The sequence below is a fragment of the Salvelinus sp. IW2-2015 genome, unplaced genomic scaffold (assembly GCF_002910315.2).
Source record: "Salvelinus sp. IW2-2015 unplaced genomic scaffold, ASM291031v2 Un_scaffold1117, whole genome shotgun sequence".
Lineage (NCBI taxonomy): Eukaryota > Metazoa > Chordata > Actinopteri > Salmoniformes > Salmonidae > Salvelinus > Salvelinus sp. IW2-2015.
Genome location: NW_019942734.1, coordinates 167,407 through 185,241, shown reverse-complemented (window position 1 = coordinate 185,241; position 17,835 = coordinate 167,407). Strand labels below are relative to the sequence as shown.

The 17,835-nt window shown below is 41.7% G+C and overlaps 1 protein-coding gene across 1 annotated transcript in view; it reads left to right on the top strand.

The window, feature by feature from the left end:
* The window catches only part of ccl19a.1 (chemokine (C-C motif) ligand 19a, tandem duplicate 1), an 8,375-nt gene extending 1,175 nt beyond the window's left edge, over positions 1–7,200 (top strand). Inside the window, exons 2-3 of the mRNA XM_024137158.2 lie at positions 3,563–3,677; positions 6,528–7,200. Coding sequence (XP_023992926.2) covers positions 3,563–3,677; positions 6,528–6,566 — 154 coding nt within the window. The 3' untranslated portion in view covers positions 6,567–7,200. The remainder of the gene's footprint in view (positions 1–3,562; positions 3,678–6,527) is intronic.
* The last annotated feature ends 10,635 nt before the right edge of the window (positions 7,201–17,835 follow it).

Here is a 17,835-nt window from a genome sequence, read left to right as displayed (position 1 = left end):
TGGGGGAAAACCAAATGAAATCAGCCAAGACCTCAGAGAAAAAGTTGTAGACCTCCACAAGTCTAGTTCATCCTTGGGAGCAATTTCAGGTACAAAGGTATCTACAGTGTTGTGAAAAAGGTATTTCCCCCTTCCTGATTTCTTATTTTTTGCACATTTGTCACACTTAAATGTTTCAGATCATCAAACAAATTTTTATATTACACAAAGATAACCCAGAAAAACACAAAATGCAGTATTTTAAGTGATCATTTTATTTATTAAGGGGAAAAGCTATCCGACGAATTTTACTAGGATTAAATGTCAAAATTGTGAAAAACTGAGTTTAAATGTATTTGGCTAAGGTGTATGTTAACTCCCGACTTTCAACTGTAGGCTGGTCATCTAGGTTTCTACCTGTAGTCTTTCCATCACCATGACGATAAAACAATGACCAATCCAGTAATATTTCTCTCAAATTTGTTATATTCCTGTTAGTAAGCATTTCTCCTTTGCCAAGATAATCCATCAATAAGCTGATTAAACAGCATTATCATTACGTAGGTGCACCTTGTGCTGGGGACAATAAAAGGCCACTTTAAAATGTGCAGTTTTGTCACACAACACAATGCCACAGATCCTCAAGTTTTGAGGGAGCGCCCAATTGGCATGTTGACTGCAGTAATGTTCAACAGCGCAGTTGCCAGAGTATTGAATGTTCATTTCTCTACCATAAGCCTCCTCCAATGTAATTTTAGAGAACTTGCAGTACATCCAACCAGCCTCACAACCGCAACCACATATAGTATTTCTAGTCTGATATATTAAGTATTTTCTGTCTGTAATTAAGCCCTTTTGTGGGGAAAACTCTTCTGATGGGACTGCGACACATGATGTCAAGCAAAGAGGCACTGAGTTTGAAGGTAGGCCTTGAAATACATCCATAGGTACACCTCCAATTGACTCAAATTATGATAATTATCCTATCAGAAGCTTCTAAAGCCATGACATCATTTTCTGAAATTTTCCAATCTGTTTAAATGCACATTCAACTTAGTGTATGTAAACTTCTGACCCACTGGAATTGTGATACAGTGAATTATAAGTGAAATAATCTGTCTGTAAACAATTGTGGGAAAAATGACTTGTTTCATGCACAAAGTAGATGTCCTAACCGACTTGCCAAAACTATAATTTGTTTTTGTTGACTTCACCCTAAGTGTATGTAAACTTCCGACATCAACTGTATGTACAATACAGTAATGCACATTTACATTAAGTGGTTTGTAAGCAGTGGCGGTCWGTGAGGGAGGACAATTATTTTTCCATGAGCATGACCTTATTTCGAATACAGCCTATTAGATGACTCTCATTCATTTTCCATTCACCCAGTTCAATGTAACAGTGATAGGTTTAAGCTACTATACCCATCATGAGGTTGCTACAACCTAGCCGCTGTGGCAATAAAAATAATGTTTACCTTGACTTGGTAGAGTTCCAGTGTTGTGTTGGATAGTCATAGCCAGCTAGCTAACATAGCATCCCTCTGTTTGTGCAGGGTGTTTGAGTAGGAAAAACTAGCTACATTCTCTACATTCTCCAGCTAAGTAAGTGAAACTGAAGTGAGGGAAAAAATGACAAAATATCTCTCTCTCTCGTTCTCTCTCTTAATTCTCCTTCATTTTGGAAGATATTAATTTGTTCAAAACTGTTCAACTATTGTCTTTCATTCTCTTTGAGTCAACTAGCTAGCTGTAGCTTGTGCTTTCAGTACTAGATTCATTCTCTGATCCTTTGATTGGACAACATGTATGTTCATGCTGCAAGACCTTTGATAGCTTGGAAGACGTTCTCCGGAAGTTGCCTTAATTACTGTGTAAGTCTATGGATGGGGGTGAGAACCATGAGCCTCCTAGATTTTGTATTGAAGTCAATGTACCCAGAGGAGGACGGAAGCTAGCTGTCCTCAAGCTACACCATGGTGCTACCCTACAGAGTTCTGTTGATGCTACTGTAGACTTTAATTGCAAAATAATGTGTTTTAATCAATTATATGGTGAAATGTGATTATATTTAGTATAGTTTAATCTACAAAGGAAAACTTTTCAAATGTTTCAAAAAATTATTTTTATGAAATTCACTGAGGAGGATGGTCCTCCCCTTCGTCCTCTGAGGAGCCTCCACTGTTTGTAAGGATGATAAATTAATAATGCACAAAAAGTGGTTGTTTTCCATATTATTTGATCAAGAAATATATTTAATTTGATGTAGATGTCTTGTGTCTTTGCCCATAACTTTGCACCTTTTGATGTAAATGTTTGACAACAGGGTTTTGTTCTTTCTGGATTCCATTAGAATGACATCACAGAGAAAGGGGCAGGGTTTTGTTCTTTCTGGATTCCATTAGAATGACATCACAGAGAAAGGGCAGGGTTTGTTCTTTCTGGATTCCATTAGAATTGACATCACAGAGAAAGGGGCAGGGGTTTTGTTCTTTCTGGATTCCATTATGAATGAACATCACAGAGAAAGGGGCAGGGTTTGTGTTCTTTCTGGATTCCATTAGAAATGACATCACAGAGAAAGGGGCAGGGTTTTGTTCTTTCTGGATTCCATTAGAATGACATCACAGAGAAAGGGGCAGGGTTTTGTTCTTTCTGGATTCCATTAGAATGACAATAGCAGAGAAAGGGACAAGCAACAAAACAACTCTTACAATTACAAACTATTAAATCCTGTTCTTAATTAACAGCTACCTTTTTTTGTCGAAGCAGAGATGATGGAAAACAGTTTTGCCCATACTACAGACATCTATATCGGTCCGTAATACTAGTAAAGGCCCAGTGGTCTACTTTTGTGAAAATATACATTTTTCTAAAAATATATATATTTTTTTAATTCTGATTTTTCAGGAGCACCCCTACTTCCCACGGCTATGTACTGCCCACTGCCAGTAGCAGGAGTTTGATGCCAGCATATGCCTTACTCTCCCATACCTCCCTGTAACCTGTCTCCCCCTCTCATTCCTTACTCTCCATACCTCCCTGTAACCTGTCTCCCCTCTCATTCCTTACTCTCTATCCTCCTGTACCCGTCTCCCCCTCATTCCTTACTCTCTGTACCTCCCTGTAACCTGTCTCCCCTCCATTCCTTACTCTATATACTCCATGTAACCTGTCTCCCCTCATCATTCCTTACTCTCTATACCCATGTAACCCGTCTCCCTCTCATTCTTACTCTCTATATCTCCATGTAACCTGTCTCCCCTCTCATTCTTACTCTCTATGCCTCCCTGTAACCCGTCTCCCCTCTCATTCTTACTCTCTATATCCCATGTAACCTGTCTCCCCTCTCATTCTTACTCTCTTATACCTCCCTGTGAACCTGTCTCCCCTCTCATTCCTTACTCTCTATACCTCCCTGTAACCTGTCTCCCCTCTCATTCCTTACTCTCTATACCTCCCTGTAACCTGTCTCCCCTCTCATTCCTTACTCTCTGTACCTCCCTGTAACCTGTCTCCCCTCTCATTCCTGACTCTCCGACCTCCTTGTAACCTGTCTCCCCTATCATTCCTTACTGCAGCTTCACTACCAGGAGGGGACTCAAGCTGTGTGCTCCCACTGACCCCACCTGGGTTACAGACCTGATGAATTTCATGGACCGCCTCATCAAGAAATGCCACGAAACCAACTTCAAGGTACCGTCCTTACAAGCAATGTGTATGTAGATTACATAGATTACAGTGTACAGTAGATATAGTACTGTGTAGATTACATACCCGGAATATCTGCATTGTGACCCGCCACCCGCAAATCCCCTCCTTTACGCTTCTGCTACTCTCTGTTTATCATATATGCATAGTCACGTACATACTACCTCAATTAGCTCGACTAACCGGTGCCTSTATATAGCCTCGCTACTGTTATTTTTCACTGTCTTTTTACTGTTGCATTTATTTCTTTACTTATCTATTGTCCACCTAATACAGTATTTTTTACTTTAAAATTGCACCGTTGGTTAGAGCCTGTAAGTAAGCATTTCACTGTAAGGTCTACCTACACCTGTTGTATTCAGCATTTCATTGTAAGGTCTACACCTGTTGTATTCAGCATTTCATTGTAAGGTCTACACCTGTTTTATTCGGCGCACGTGACAAATAAACTTCGATTTGACATAGATTGCAGTATATAGTAGCCGTCTTCATCGACCTGGCCAAGGCTTTCGACTCTGTCAATCACCGTATTCTTATCGGCAGACTCAAYAGCCTTGGTTTCTCAAATGACTGCCTCGCCTGATTCACCAACTACTTCTCAGACAGAGTTCAGTGAGCCAAATCGGAGGGCCTGTTGTCCGGACCTCTGGCAGTCTCTATGGGGGTACCACAGGGTTCAATTCTCTGGCCTACTCTTTTCTCTGTATATATCACCGATGTCGCTCTTAATGCTGGTGATTCCCTGATCCACCTCTTGGCAGACGACACCATTCTGTATACATCTAGCCCTTCTTTGGACACTGTGTTAACTAACCTCCAAACGAGCTTCAATGCCATACAACACTCCTTCCGTGGCCTCCAACTGCTCTTAAACGCTAGTAAAACCAAATGCATGCTTTTCAACCGTTAGCTGCMCGCACCTGCCCRCCCRWCYAGCATCACTACYCTGGACGATTCTGACATAGAATATGTCGACAACTACAAATACCTAGGTGTCTGGCTAGACTGTAAACTCTCCTTCCAGACTCATATTAAACATCTCCAATCCAAAATTAAATCTAGAATCGGCTTCTTATTTCACAACAAAGCCTCATTCACTCACGCCGCCAAACATACCCTCGTCAAACTGACTATCCTACCGATCCTCGACTTCGGCGATGTCATTTACAAAATAGCTTCCAATACTCTACTCAGCCAACTGGACGCAGTCTATCACAGTGCCATCCGTTTTGTCACCAAAGCCCCTTATACCACCCACCACTGCGACCTGTATGCTCTATCGGCTGGCCCTCGCTACATATTCGTTGCCAGACCCACTGGCTCCAGGTCATCTATAAGTCTTTGCTAGGTAAAGCTCCGCCTTATCTCATCTCACTGGTCACCATAACAACACCCACCGTAGCACGTGCTCCAGCAGGTATATCTCACTGGTCATCCCCACAGCCAACACCTCCTTTGGCTGCCTTTCCTTCCAGTTCTCTGTTGCCAATGACTGGAACGAATTGCAAAAATCACTGAAGTTGGAGACTTATATTTCCCTCACTAACTTTAAACATCAGCTATCTGAGCAGCTAACCAATCGCGCTGCAGCTGTACATAGCCCATCTGTAAATAGCCCACCCAATCTACCTACCCCATCCCCATATTGTTTTTATTTACTTTTCTGCTCTTTTGCACACCAGTATTACTACTTGCACATCATCATCTGCTCATCTATCACTCCAGTGTTAATTTGCTAAACTGTAATTACTTTGCTACTATGGCCTAWTTATTACCTTACCTCCTCACGCCATTTGCACACACTGTATATAGACTTTCTTTTTTTTCTTCTATTGTGTTATTGACTGTACGCTTGTTTATTCCATGTGTAACTCTGTGTTGTTGTTTGTGTCRCACTGCTTTGCTTTATCTTGGCCAGGTTGCAGTTGTAAATGAGAACTTGTTCTCAACTAGCTTACCTGGTTAAATAATGGTTAAATAAAATAATAAATAAATAAAATATAGTACTGGGTATATTACATAGATTACAGTATATAGTACTGGGTAGATAACATAGATTTACAGTATACTAGTACTGTAGATAACATAGGCTACAGAATAATAGTAGATATAGTACTGGGTATAATACGTAGATTACGTATATAGTACTGGGTAGATTACATAAGATTACAGTAAGTAGTAGATATAGTACTGGGTAGATAACATACGATTACAGTATATAGTACTGGGAAGATTTAATTAGATTACAGCTATTAGTAGTATGTCTGGGTAGAATACATAGATTAAATAGTATTAGTAGATTTATAGTACTGGGTAGATTCATAGACTACAGTATATAGTACTGGGTAGATCTACATAGATTATAGTATATAGTAGATATAGTACTGGGTAGATTACAATAGACTACAGTATATAGTACTGGGTAGATTAAATAGACTACGTATATAGTACTGGGAGATTATGTAAGATTACAGTATATAGTAGATATAGTACTGGGTAGATTACTAGATTATAGTTATATAGTAGATATAGTACTGGGTAGATTACATAGATTGCAGTATATAGTAGGTATAGTACTGGGTAGATAACATGCTAAATTAGTCTGAATTATGATTTGGCGGTTGGCTTAATCTCTTGCAAATCCTCCAGGTGTTTTTAGCTGCAAGCATTGATCCATTGAACAACAGTGGTGTTGAGTGTTGAGTCACAAAACGAGGAAGTAAAAAAAAAAAAAAACGATGTGATTCAGCAGTTACTAAACCACTAAACTCTGGAATTCAAAAGAAACGTACTTTAGCTAGTGACCTAACTCTATGTGTGTCTGTGTGTTTGCAGGCTAAACACTGTAAGAAGCTGAAGCACAAGAGGCCCTAAGGTCCCTGTCGGAGCCTCTCCTACCACCACCACCTCCACCCCCATCTCCCGGTCAAAACAACCACGACAGAGCCTGAGAAGAACCTTCCAAGTGGGTGAAGAACAGGGTGGGAGAAGTAAAACAACAACAAAAAAGACTAATGTGATTCCTCTTACCACTAATGCACTTTTTAAGTTTCCTTCTGTCTTCAGTCTTTAGTTTATACAACTGACCGTCTTGCTTAAGATACCATGCTGTTTCTCAGTGGCACTTTCACGTAGAAGTTTTTTTTGTTATTTTTATGTGACAAAATATTGAATGATAATATTCCAAAAAGAGTAGACCCTTGACCCCAAATTTGAACTGGCCCTTAAAGCTACAGTCTGGGATTTGAAAAGCAACAAAATGGCAGAAGTAATTGAAATGACCAGATTCCTAGATCCCAGACTAATTTTGTCATCAAATACAAATTTATTTGTCACATGCTTCATGAACAACAGCTGTATTCTAACAGTGAAATGCTTACTTACATGTCATTTTCCAACAATATAGGGTTAAAGATAAAGATACTAAAATATATAATATAAAATCTGAATCAGAAATCAGAATAAATCAGGGGTTAGAGGTTCAGGGTCAAGGTGCTGGCAGCTGGTTAGAACACCCATCTGTCTAATCTATACGTATGGCAGCTGGTTAGAACACCCATCTGCCTAATCTATACGTACATCTCAGAGAATTCAATATTTCATATCATTTGTGAACCTACAATGTATTTGACAAATTCTTATTTTTTCATGGACCTTTTGTTTTTTCAATAAAGACTTTGCCAAATCAATATTCTGAGTGAACGTATTGCTGTATATTTAGAGGATGATGGCGTACGGGCCGGTTTCCCGGACACAGATTAAACTCATGGGCCCAAATCTGTAAACAACAAGTAGTATAACTATTCTCCACTAGAGGGGACAAGCTAGATTACTATTATTTTATTTAACTAGGCAAGTCATTTAAGAACAAATTCTTATTTACAAAGACGGCCTACCAGGGAACAGTGGATTAACTGTCTTGTTCAGGGGCAGAACAATAGATTTTTACCTTGTCAGCTTGGAGGATTTGATCCTGCAACCTCCTGGTTACTGGTCCAACACTCTAACCACTAGGCTACCTGAAGCAATGCAAGTGGCTATTTTTAGCCTGACGCTGCAAAGGATATTAGATATGCCTGACGAGATACTGGATGGGGAATCAGAGGAGCCTAAAGCATTGCCTAAACCAAATAACCACAATTAACCTCTCCACCCTGACTGTCTGTGAGTCAGTACGTAGTGAGGGTTTCCCCTGAAAGGTGGTTGGCTAACCAACAGTATTTATAGCCAAGATGTGTGAGTGTTTTAGGAAACGGGAGATCACTGCAATATTCAGCAAGGGCTTCTCCTGGGCTGGCTGGCAGTACGTATTTATGGTTCTACCATCCATAGGAAACAGGAAGAGGATCCCCACAGTAGATACGTTTTTAGGATCAGGCCTCTGATGTAATACATACCCAACAACACAAACACGACACATACTCAACAATGCACGTCATCAATCAATCAATCAAATTTATTTATAAAGCCCTTTTTACATCAGCCGTTGTCACAAAGTGCTATACAGAAACCCAGCCGAAAACCTCAAACAGCAAGCAATGCAGATGTAGAAGCACGTGAGTGCGATGCATGCTGAACGCGGAATGAGAGAGAGCTCGGTTTCTAAAAAATTGTTTACTAACCTACCTGTTTAATTTGGATCCCGTGATGCAGTTATTCTCAGTTGCTGAGACCGCTACTATCTGTCCCGGGATACTGCTAAACCGTAAAGTCTGAAGAGGTGCTGCTTGGTGAAGCAGCTAGCCTAGCTGCTAGTTATCAAGCTAGCCAGGTTTCCTTGACAGTTTGAACACAGTCCGCAATGCAATTAGCCCTTGTGTCCCAGGCTTGTGGCTGTTTAAATATACTGCTACACAAACAAGTCCTATAAGCATGGTTGGTTCCTGCATGAGACTGACTGATACCACACCAGGCTTCTTACCTTGAAACTGGGATACTCCTTTTGGTTCCCAGAGCAATGTTCTGGATGTACTGACAAATTGTTTATCAGTGATAGTGTGGATTCCTCCCATGTACATTCAATCAGTCACTGGCATGAACCCAACCAAGACAGGTTATTAGAAAAGCAGCATTATGCAAAAACACACAATCTGATACACACAGAAACATTTCCATCACAGTAGTTTCCATGGTTTTTAACACAGGAAGGTGATTTTCTGTTAAAGCAGCATTATACAACAGCATCACATGCAAAGCCTGAATTCTTTGAGCAACTGAAAGGCTGTCATTGGCTATCGTCACCTGTAATTCAGGCTCTGACAAAAGATCTGGACCTTAGATGGCCAATCCACAGTTAAAACAATAAACAAGGTAACAGTAAACATGTCTTCCACTATGAATGATGCAGATATTGTGCCTGACTAACACATTTCAGTTATCAAATTCCAGTTGTCGTGTGTGACCACAGATTATTCCATTGTATTGACCAGATACTCAAGTGACCGTTCTAACAATTAAAAGAAATGTCTTCAAAAATGGAAGGCAGTTAACCTGGGTAACAGTCTTTTTAGGTAGTGTTGCCAAAGAAAAAAACACCACAGAATTTAGGCCCAGTTTTCCCTCTCACCTCACAACTTTCAGTTAATGATGGTCCAATCAGTCAAACTTTTTAAATGACGGATCTCTATGGGAAGACACGTCATTCACCCAAGTTTCATCATGTTTCGGGCCAGTGCTGTCTGAGATATCGCGTGTGACTAATGTACAAACAGACAGACGGACGGAGACCGATCCACAGTCCCCTGCCCAATTTCATCGTGGGGGACCAAAAATGGTTACTCGCCTTTGTTTTGGTAAGAAGCCGAGGCGGGACCATGGGAAGATTTCAATTGCATACTCCTTGTGTCCTCTCTCCTCGTCTCCTTCTCAATACCATTGGATGAGAAATCCAGAGGTCCCGCCCCTCTGACCTTCTCCTCCAATGGGTTTTGAGAAGGAGGCGATGAGAGAGGATGCGAGGAGTATGCAATTGAGATCTTCCCATTGTATATGTTCTTTCAGCCCTATGTCCCCTCAGCTCAATGTTCCCTCAGCCCTATGTTCCCTCAACTCCATATTCCCTCAGCCCTGTGTTCCCTCAGCTCTATGTTCCCTCAGCCCTGTGTTCCCTCAGCTCTATGTTCCCTCAACCCTACATTCCCTCAGTCAAATGTTCCCTCAGTACCCACTGAACCAATTTCAATCAAAATTGGCACAAATGCTTATTGTTTTAAAGGGCAATTTCGTCATGTTTCAACCTCATATTCATTATCTCCAGCACAATACCTGTGTCTACCAGTAAAGGCTGGTGGGAGGAGCTATAGGAGGACAGGCTCATTGTAATGTCTGGAATGGAATTAATGGAATGGAGTCAATAGTGGTTTCCATATGTTCGTATTCAATTAGCTCATTATTCTTTTCAAACGTTTTCAAGCTCTGTCAAATGGGTTGTTAATGGTAGCTTGACAATCATTTTTAGGTCTCGCGATAGATTTTCAAGCAGATTTAAGTAAAAATTGTAACCCGGCCACTCAGGCACATTCACTGTCTTCTTGGTAAGCAACTTCAGTGTAGATTTGGCCTTGCGTTTTAGGTTACTGTCCTGCTGAAAGGTACACCCAGTGTCTGGTGGAAAGTAAACTGAACCAGGTTTTCCTTTAGGATTTTGATGTTCCTTTTTATCCTGAAAAACTCCCCAGTCCTTAATGATTACAAGCATACCCATGACATGATGCAGCCACCACAATGCATGAAAATAATGGAGAGTAGTACTCAGTAATGTGTTGAATTGGATTTGCCTCAAATATAACACTTTATTTTAAAGTCCCCATTGGCCCCATGAGCGGTTTCCTTCCTCTCCGGCAACTGAGTTAGGAAGGACACCTGTATCTTTGTAGTGACTGGGTGTATTGAAACACAATCCAAAGTGTAATGGATAACTTCACCAGGCTAAAAGGGATAATCAACCCCTTCCCCGACGCGCGGCTGCATCCGTAGGACGCCGTCAAAGGGGACGAACCCAGGGATCTTAATTTTTTGACGGTGTCCTGCAGCTGGAGCTGCGGGTCGGGGAAGGGGTACTGTCACGTCTGCTCCCTCTCCGGCCTCTAGGTCACCAGGCTGCTCGTTATGGCGCACACCTGTCACCATCGTTACGCGCACCTGTGTGTCGTCAGACTCACCTGGACTCCATCACCTCCCTGATTACCTTCCCTATATATGTCACTCCCTTTGGTTCTTTCCCCAGGTGTTATTGTTTCTGTTTCTGTTTCATGTCGCTGTTTGTGTTTCTTGTTCTGGTTCTTTTATTTTTTAAATGTATTCACTCCCTGAACTTGCTTCCCGACTCTCAGCGTAGATCGTTACAAGTCCCAAGTCATGGCAGTGATTTACGACATCGAACCCCTTTTAAGGAGATTCTTCTGTACTTTTGTATACTTTTTAGCCAGTAGTTCTGAATGTAACACTCAAAAGTGGTCCTCCAAACATTGCGTACTACGCCACATATGTGCAGATATGCTGTGCAGAGCATGTCTTTAATTAAGCACGGTGTTATTGGATACATCTATTTCTTCTGCATCCATTGATACCATCCATTAGTCTGTGTGATTAACATCTGTAGAGTCTGAATGGTTTCTGCTACAAAGTATGAAAAGCTGAGACTATCAGAGTCATTAGAAGGAGTGATACATAGAAGACCACAGGAAATCCCAGGACAATGTGTCTAAAATACTGTATTAAGGTCACATAGTTGCTGTCACAAACGTCACACAGTTGTCACTGACTAGTTGGATATTCATTTCCCAGTGAGCAAACCATTTCTGTACTTGCAGCATTCATATAAATGTATTTTGATCAGGTGTTTTGGTTTGGAGGGCCTTCTTTTGTTTCTATTGACAAATGTCAATATAAACTCATGAATGTAACTGTTGGTGTCAAGTAGTTTTGTGTTCTACTTGTAGTCCTGGTTGTCCTGAAAAGATAAAAACACTTCACTGTGACGCTAAATGTTAAATGAAAAGACGATTTTTTTGCATAACAATTTATAAAGTCAGAGGCGCTGCCTGCGTATGGTTAGTTCGGCTGTCTGTCAATCAAGGGGTGGGCTGGTGGTTGTTTCTCCTGAGGGATTGGACAACGTGCACTGCAGCACACCCAGCAGCTGTGTTCCAGATGACTTGATTACTGCCAGCCTTGATTAGAATGTGCCGAGCAGCAGTCCCATGTGGGCAGGATTAGAAATGTGCCGAGCAGCAGCCCATGTGGGCAGGATTAGAATGTGCCGAGCAGCAGTCCCATGTGGGAAGGATTAGAATATGCCGAGCAGCAGTCCATGTGGCAGGATTAGAATGTGCCGAGCAGCAGTCCCATGTGAGCAGGATTAGAATGTGCCGAGCAGCAGTCCCGTGTGGGCAGGATTAGAATGTGCCGAGCAGCAGTCCCATGTGGGAGGATTAGAATATGCGAGTAGCCGTCCCATGGTGGGCAGGATAGAAGTGTGCCGAGCAGCAGTCCATGTGAGCAGGATTAGAATGTGCCGAGCAGCAGTCCGTGTGGGCAGAGGATTTAGAATGTGCGAGCAGCAGTCCATGGGGCAGGACTTAGAATCGTCGACAGCAGTCCATGTGGGCAGGATTAGAATGTGCCGAGCAGCAGTCCCATGTGGGCAGGATTAGAATGTGCCGAGCAGCAGTCCCATGTGGGCAGGATTAGAATGTGCTGAGCAGCAGTCCCATGAGGGCAGGATTAGAACGTGCCGAGCAGCAGTCCCATGTGGGCAGGATTAGAATGGGCCGAGCAGCAGTCCCATGAGGGCAGGATTAGAATGTTCCGAGCAGCAGTCCCATGTGGGCAGGATTGAAATCTAACCAAACCAAGGAAAACATGTGACTTTCTAGTTTCCTAAATCTCCAAATTGGAAGATACTAACTTTATGACCAAAATGTTCCTATTTACACTTTGCAGTAAATTTTGTCACTAGAATACGATGGGCCGTCTTCAACCAGAGAAGTTTGTTATTGGGTTCCGCTCCCCTTTAATGAAACAGGTGGTGTGATTAGATACCAGCAAGGGCTTCTGGTTGAATCCCTGGTCTGTTGACTACCGCTCTCCTAGTGTTTTGATGCAGTGTGCCTAATGAACACCACCCTGATTTTGATCCAACAAATTACCTACAACATTATGAAGAGGAGGATTGGGATATTAAAGTTGACTGTTATTCTGACAGTTGGACATAAGTCCCTCAGCACATGACCATGTCCGTGGGATAAATTGCAGGACTGTAAAGGAGAGGCCCCTGTCATCAGGTCTTCAGTCATTCCAGATATTACAAGACAGAGGTCAAAGCTGTTACCACAACAGCAGTTAAACTTGGCATCCTATCAACTCATTCACAGGCAGACAGAAACACTTTCCATTTTCCACATGATTTACATTCCATTCGGAAAGTACTCAGACCCCTTGACATTGTCAACATTTAGTTACCTTACAGCCTTATTATAAAATGGATTTCATTAATTATTTATCTCCTCAATCTACACATAATAGGCCATAATGATAAATCTAAAAAAAGGTATTTAGAAAATTTAACTAATGTTTTAAAAAACAGAAATACCTTATTTACATAAGAATTCAGACCCTTTGCTATGAGACCTGAAATTGAGCTCAGGTTCATCCTGTTTCCATGGATCATTCTTGAGATGTTTCTACGACTTGATTGGAGTCCACCTGTGGTAAATTCAATTGATTGGACATTATATGGAAATGCACACACCTGTCTATATAAAGGTCCCACAGTTGACAGTGAATTTCAGAGCAAAAACCAATCCATGAGGTCGAAGGAATTGTCTGCAGAGCTCAGAGACAGGACTGTGTCAAGGCACATATCTGGTGAAGGGTACCAAAATATTTCTGCAGCATTGAAGGTCCCTAAGAACACAGTGGCCTCCATCATTCCACCAAGACTCTTCCTAGAGCTGGCCGCCCGGCCAAACTGAGCAATAGGGGGAGAAGGGCCTTGGTCAGGGAGGTGACCAAGAACCCGATGGTCACTCTGACAGAGATCCAGAGTTCCTCTGTGGAGATGGGAGAACCTTCCAGAAAGACAACAATCTCTGCAGCACTCCACCAATCAGGTCTTTATGGAGAGTGGCCAGAAGGAAGCCACATACAGCCCGCTTGGAGTTTGCAAAAGGCACCTAAAGGACTCTCAGACCATGAGAAACAAGATTCTCTGGTCTGATGAAACAAGATTGAACTCTTTGGCCTGAATGCCAAGGGTCACGTCTGGAGGAATCTGGCACCATCCTAATGGTGAAGCATGGTGGTGGCAATCCCTACGGTGAAGCATGGTGTGCAGCATCCCTACGGTGAAGCATGGTGGTGGCAGCATTCCCTACGGTGAAAGCATGGTGGTGGCACATCCCTACGGTGAAGCATGGTGTAGACCATCCTACGGTGAAGCAGTGGTGGCACCATCCCTACGTGAAGCATGGTGGTGACACCATCCCTACGGTGAAGCATGGTGGTGGCACCATCCTTACGGTGAAGCATGGTGGTGGCACCATCCCTACGGTGAAGCATGGTGGTGGCAGCATCCCTACGGTGAAGCATGGTGGTGGCAGCATCCCTACGGTGAAGCATGGTGGTGGCAGCATCATGCTGTTCGGATGTTTTTCATCGGCAAGAACTGGTACACTAGTCAGGATCGAGGGAAAGATGAACGAAGCAAAGTAGAGAGAGATCTTTGATGAAAACCTGCTCCAGTGTGCTCAGGACCTCAGACTGGGGCAAAGGTTCACCTTCCAACAGGACAACGACCCTAAGCACACAGCCAAGACAATGCAGGAGTGGCTTCGGGACAAGTCTCTGAATGTCCTTGAGTGGTCAAGCCAGAGCTCAGACTACAACCCGATCGAACATCTCTGAAGAGACCTGAAAATAGCTGTGCAGCAACGCTCCCCAACCAACCTGACAGAGCTTGAGAGGATCTGCAGAGAAGAATGGGAGAAACTCCCCAAATACAGGTGTCCCAAGCCTGTAGCGTCATAACCAAGAAGACTCGAGGTTGTAATCGCTGCCAAAGGTGCTTCAACAAAGTACTGAGTAATGGGTGTGAATACTTATGTAAATGTGATATATCTGTTTTTTATTTGTAATACATTTGCAAAAATGTCTTAAAACCTGTTTTGACGTGGTCATTATGGGCTTTGTGTGAAGATGGATGAGGAGAAAACAACAATTTCATCCATTTTAGAATATGGCTGTAATGTACCAAAATGTGGAAAAGGTCAAGGGGCCTAAATCCTTTCCGAATGCACTGTATATCAGTCTTCAAATTGCGTGGCTGATGTGAAGTGTTTCACTCCTAAACATTGATCACTGGCGTCAGGCCATCTAGTGGATTCAGCTGTAACTTGTCCTGACTCTTCCAAAGGCGTGGCTAGTCCCCAGCTCCCCAAGACACTTGTTCCAACAGCTGCAGCTGAAGGGAGGGTGTGGGATTCACGGTTTTATTCATGTTCTCCGTTATGGACTTTCCTTTTCTTGTCCTTGACTTTGTCTTCCTACAATCTGTGCTGTTTACATTTGTAGTCTGTGTCAAGTTATTACTATAGATGATCAATCGGGGGGCTTGTCCATTATTGGACAAAATGTGTGATTTAAGAAGACCTGACTTTTTTGTTACGACCCTTTGAGAGAGAGAGAGAGAGAGAGAGAGAGAGAGAGCTTGGAAGAACTCTGTTTAGTCTATAACAGTTCAGTATAACGTTCAACATTGTTCAACATTTGACATTTAAAACGACATATTTGAAAGTCTTCAAATGAAGCTGTCCAATAAGAAGCGGGTATTTGACTGGTCCGTCTAATGGCCATATCGTGTATAAGTCGGTTTCTTATATATCCTCAGGTGCACGTCTCAAGTGGCAGCAGATCTGCCACCAAGCAATAAAGCAATGCTGTGTGGAATCGGGATGTATTTCTGGCACACTGGTTTCTGAACATGGCCATATTGGGCTTGTAAATGATCTGTCGCTTGTTGATCTGTTGCTAACTCTGGTAGAAAATGGAACTACTTCTTGTAAATCTACCATTTATGCCTCTTACTCTGTCCAAAGATCTGTAATGCACAATACAGTAGCTCCCCATTTGRTCAAAGTGTTTATCCTCGTAAATGTACGAGATTAATATTAAATGTACCCCTCCATTGAATTCACTGTGTTGAAAAGTGAAGACCTCATCACYTATACTCTGGACCACAGAGAGATCCGATACAGGCCAGCACATTATTTGGACCTYATTAGTCGACCACAAGGCCCTTACATTGCTGACGTTGGCCACCATAATAGATGTACAGTTCGAGGGAACCATGCCACAGCATGTGACATTTCACATCCAGATTTAGATTTTTACTGTGTGTGACATTTTAATGGCTTGAATCATGTTACAAATCTCTATGTCAGCTAAGGCATTGGGGTGTCTCAGGCAAACTCCTGTCTGTGTTGATTAAAAAGGGCTGTTAAACAGAGTACATTTGGGGTCTTTAACTTGGTCGTTAATTAAAACTATTCATCTCAAGAGGTTGAATGAAATAAAAACTATACTTGGTAAGTGTCAGTAAAGTGTCAACAAAGTAAGAGGTGTGATCATTACAGGGTTGATGTTTTCATCCTAAATCAGCCATGAATCCCCTCGTGACAGGTGGAATGGAAGCCTGTTGTGTTCAATAGGGAGGGGAAATTAAATGCAAGTTTAAATTTGTTTTGAAAGTGTTAATAGATTTGTGCTATATCTATCTATGGGTAACAGGGTTAACATGTTATGCTCGAAGTGCTCAGTTTTCTACCACAAAACACCAGAAAATGGCCAAAAAGACTAGAACCAGCTCACCTGCTTTTACACTACGAGTTGACTGTCAGATGTTCAATGTTTCTCTTGAAAACATAATTTAAGAAAATATATATTTTCAACATATTAAAATGACACTTCAGTTCACGTTCACCTAACAATGAGATACAAACATAAATGAATTACTAATCATATGAAATAAATAATAATATTCATAAATGAATTAACATAACTAGGGCTTTACAATGATGGTAAAAACTTGAAGAATTGTTGTGGTTAAATGGGTTCAAATCCTCCTTGAAAGTCGGATAAACATAACGACTACTTTGCGAACACAGACAGTCGTTTAAAGCATCCTTAAAATGTTTTGGATTAAGAGTTACTGTCTGATCCTCATAATGTCCTGCCAACATATGTCAAATATTTACAATGACAGTTTAATTGCTTAATGACATTTGGCAGTTAACAGATGTCTCGACCCCCCCTTAATTGTTGTTAGTCATATATCATGTAAGACCTTTGCACATTTAAAATAACTTGAATGACATAAACTCTTAGTCTGCATGGTGCGAATGTTCTCTTAATCCACAAACACTCCTAGTAAATAGCGTCTGTCTAATAACAGTGATATATCAGTGGCAGAAATCGGCTGTGTGGAAACGGTGGGAGATATACTAAACAATAAACCTTGGCTGCAGTGAAGAGGAGCACAGTCCAAGAAATGAAAAGACCTCGACGGGGTCCCTCCAGATGGTCAGCCCAGCCTCTTGTTCAACTAGTGCATCCAGCTTCTTCCCCTATGGGGATTATTGTACTGATGTGCTGGCCACTGCAGCTGGATAAAAAAACAGGGTGTATTCAGTGAGGTGAGATGTTCTGAATACAGCTGATAGAAATGTATCTACTAGAGCCGACACAATTCCCTATTCTACCTGACAGACAGTCATATCTGTTCTACACAATACATGTCTATGTGAACGTTCTGTAAGGTTTCACCCTGTTTAACATTCATTTAGCCGCACCATAATAGACACAAAGAATATTTAAATGCTGAGGTTTGAAAACAGAAAAGATATGATACACATTGAAGGCTGTGAATGAAATGCCTGACTTGAAAAAAAAAAGAACTTGCTAAATAACATACGTTTAGAAATTATTTTAAGCAATGTCTCTGGCTCCTTCAAAAGTTGCTTTCTTAAAAAAAGGGATTTAAATGTTAAAGGAATCTGTTACTTTATTGTAACTATACCCTATTAGTTCTATATCAGTTTTATTGAAGCCAGCTCAGCTGCTAAGTGTTTTACTTCAGTGAAATATA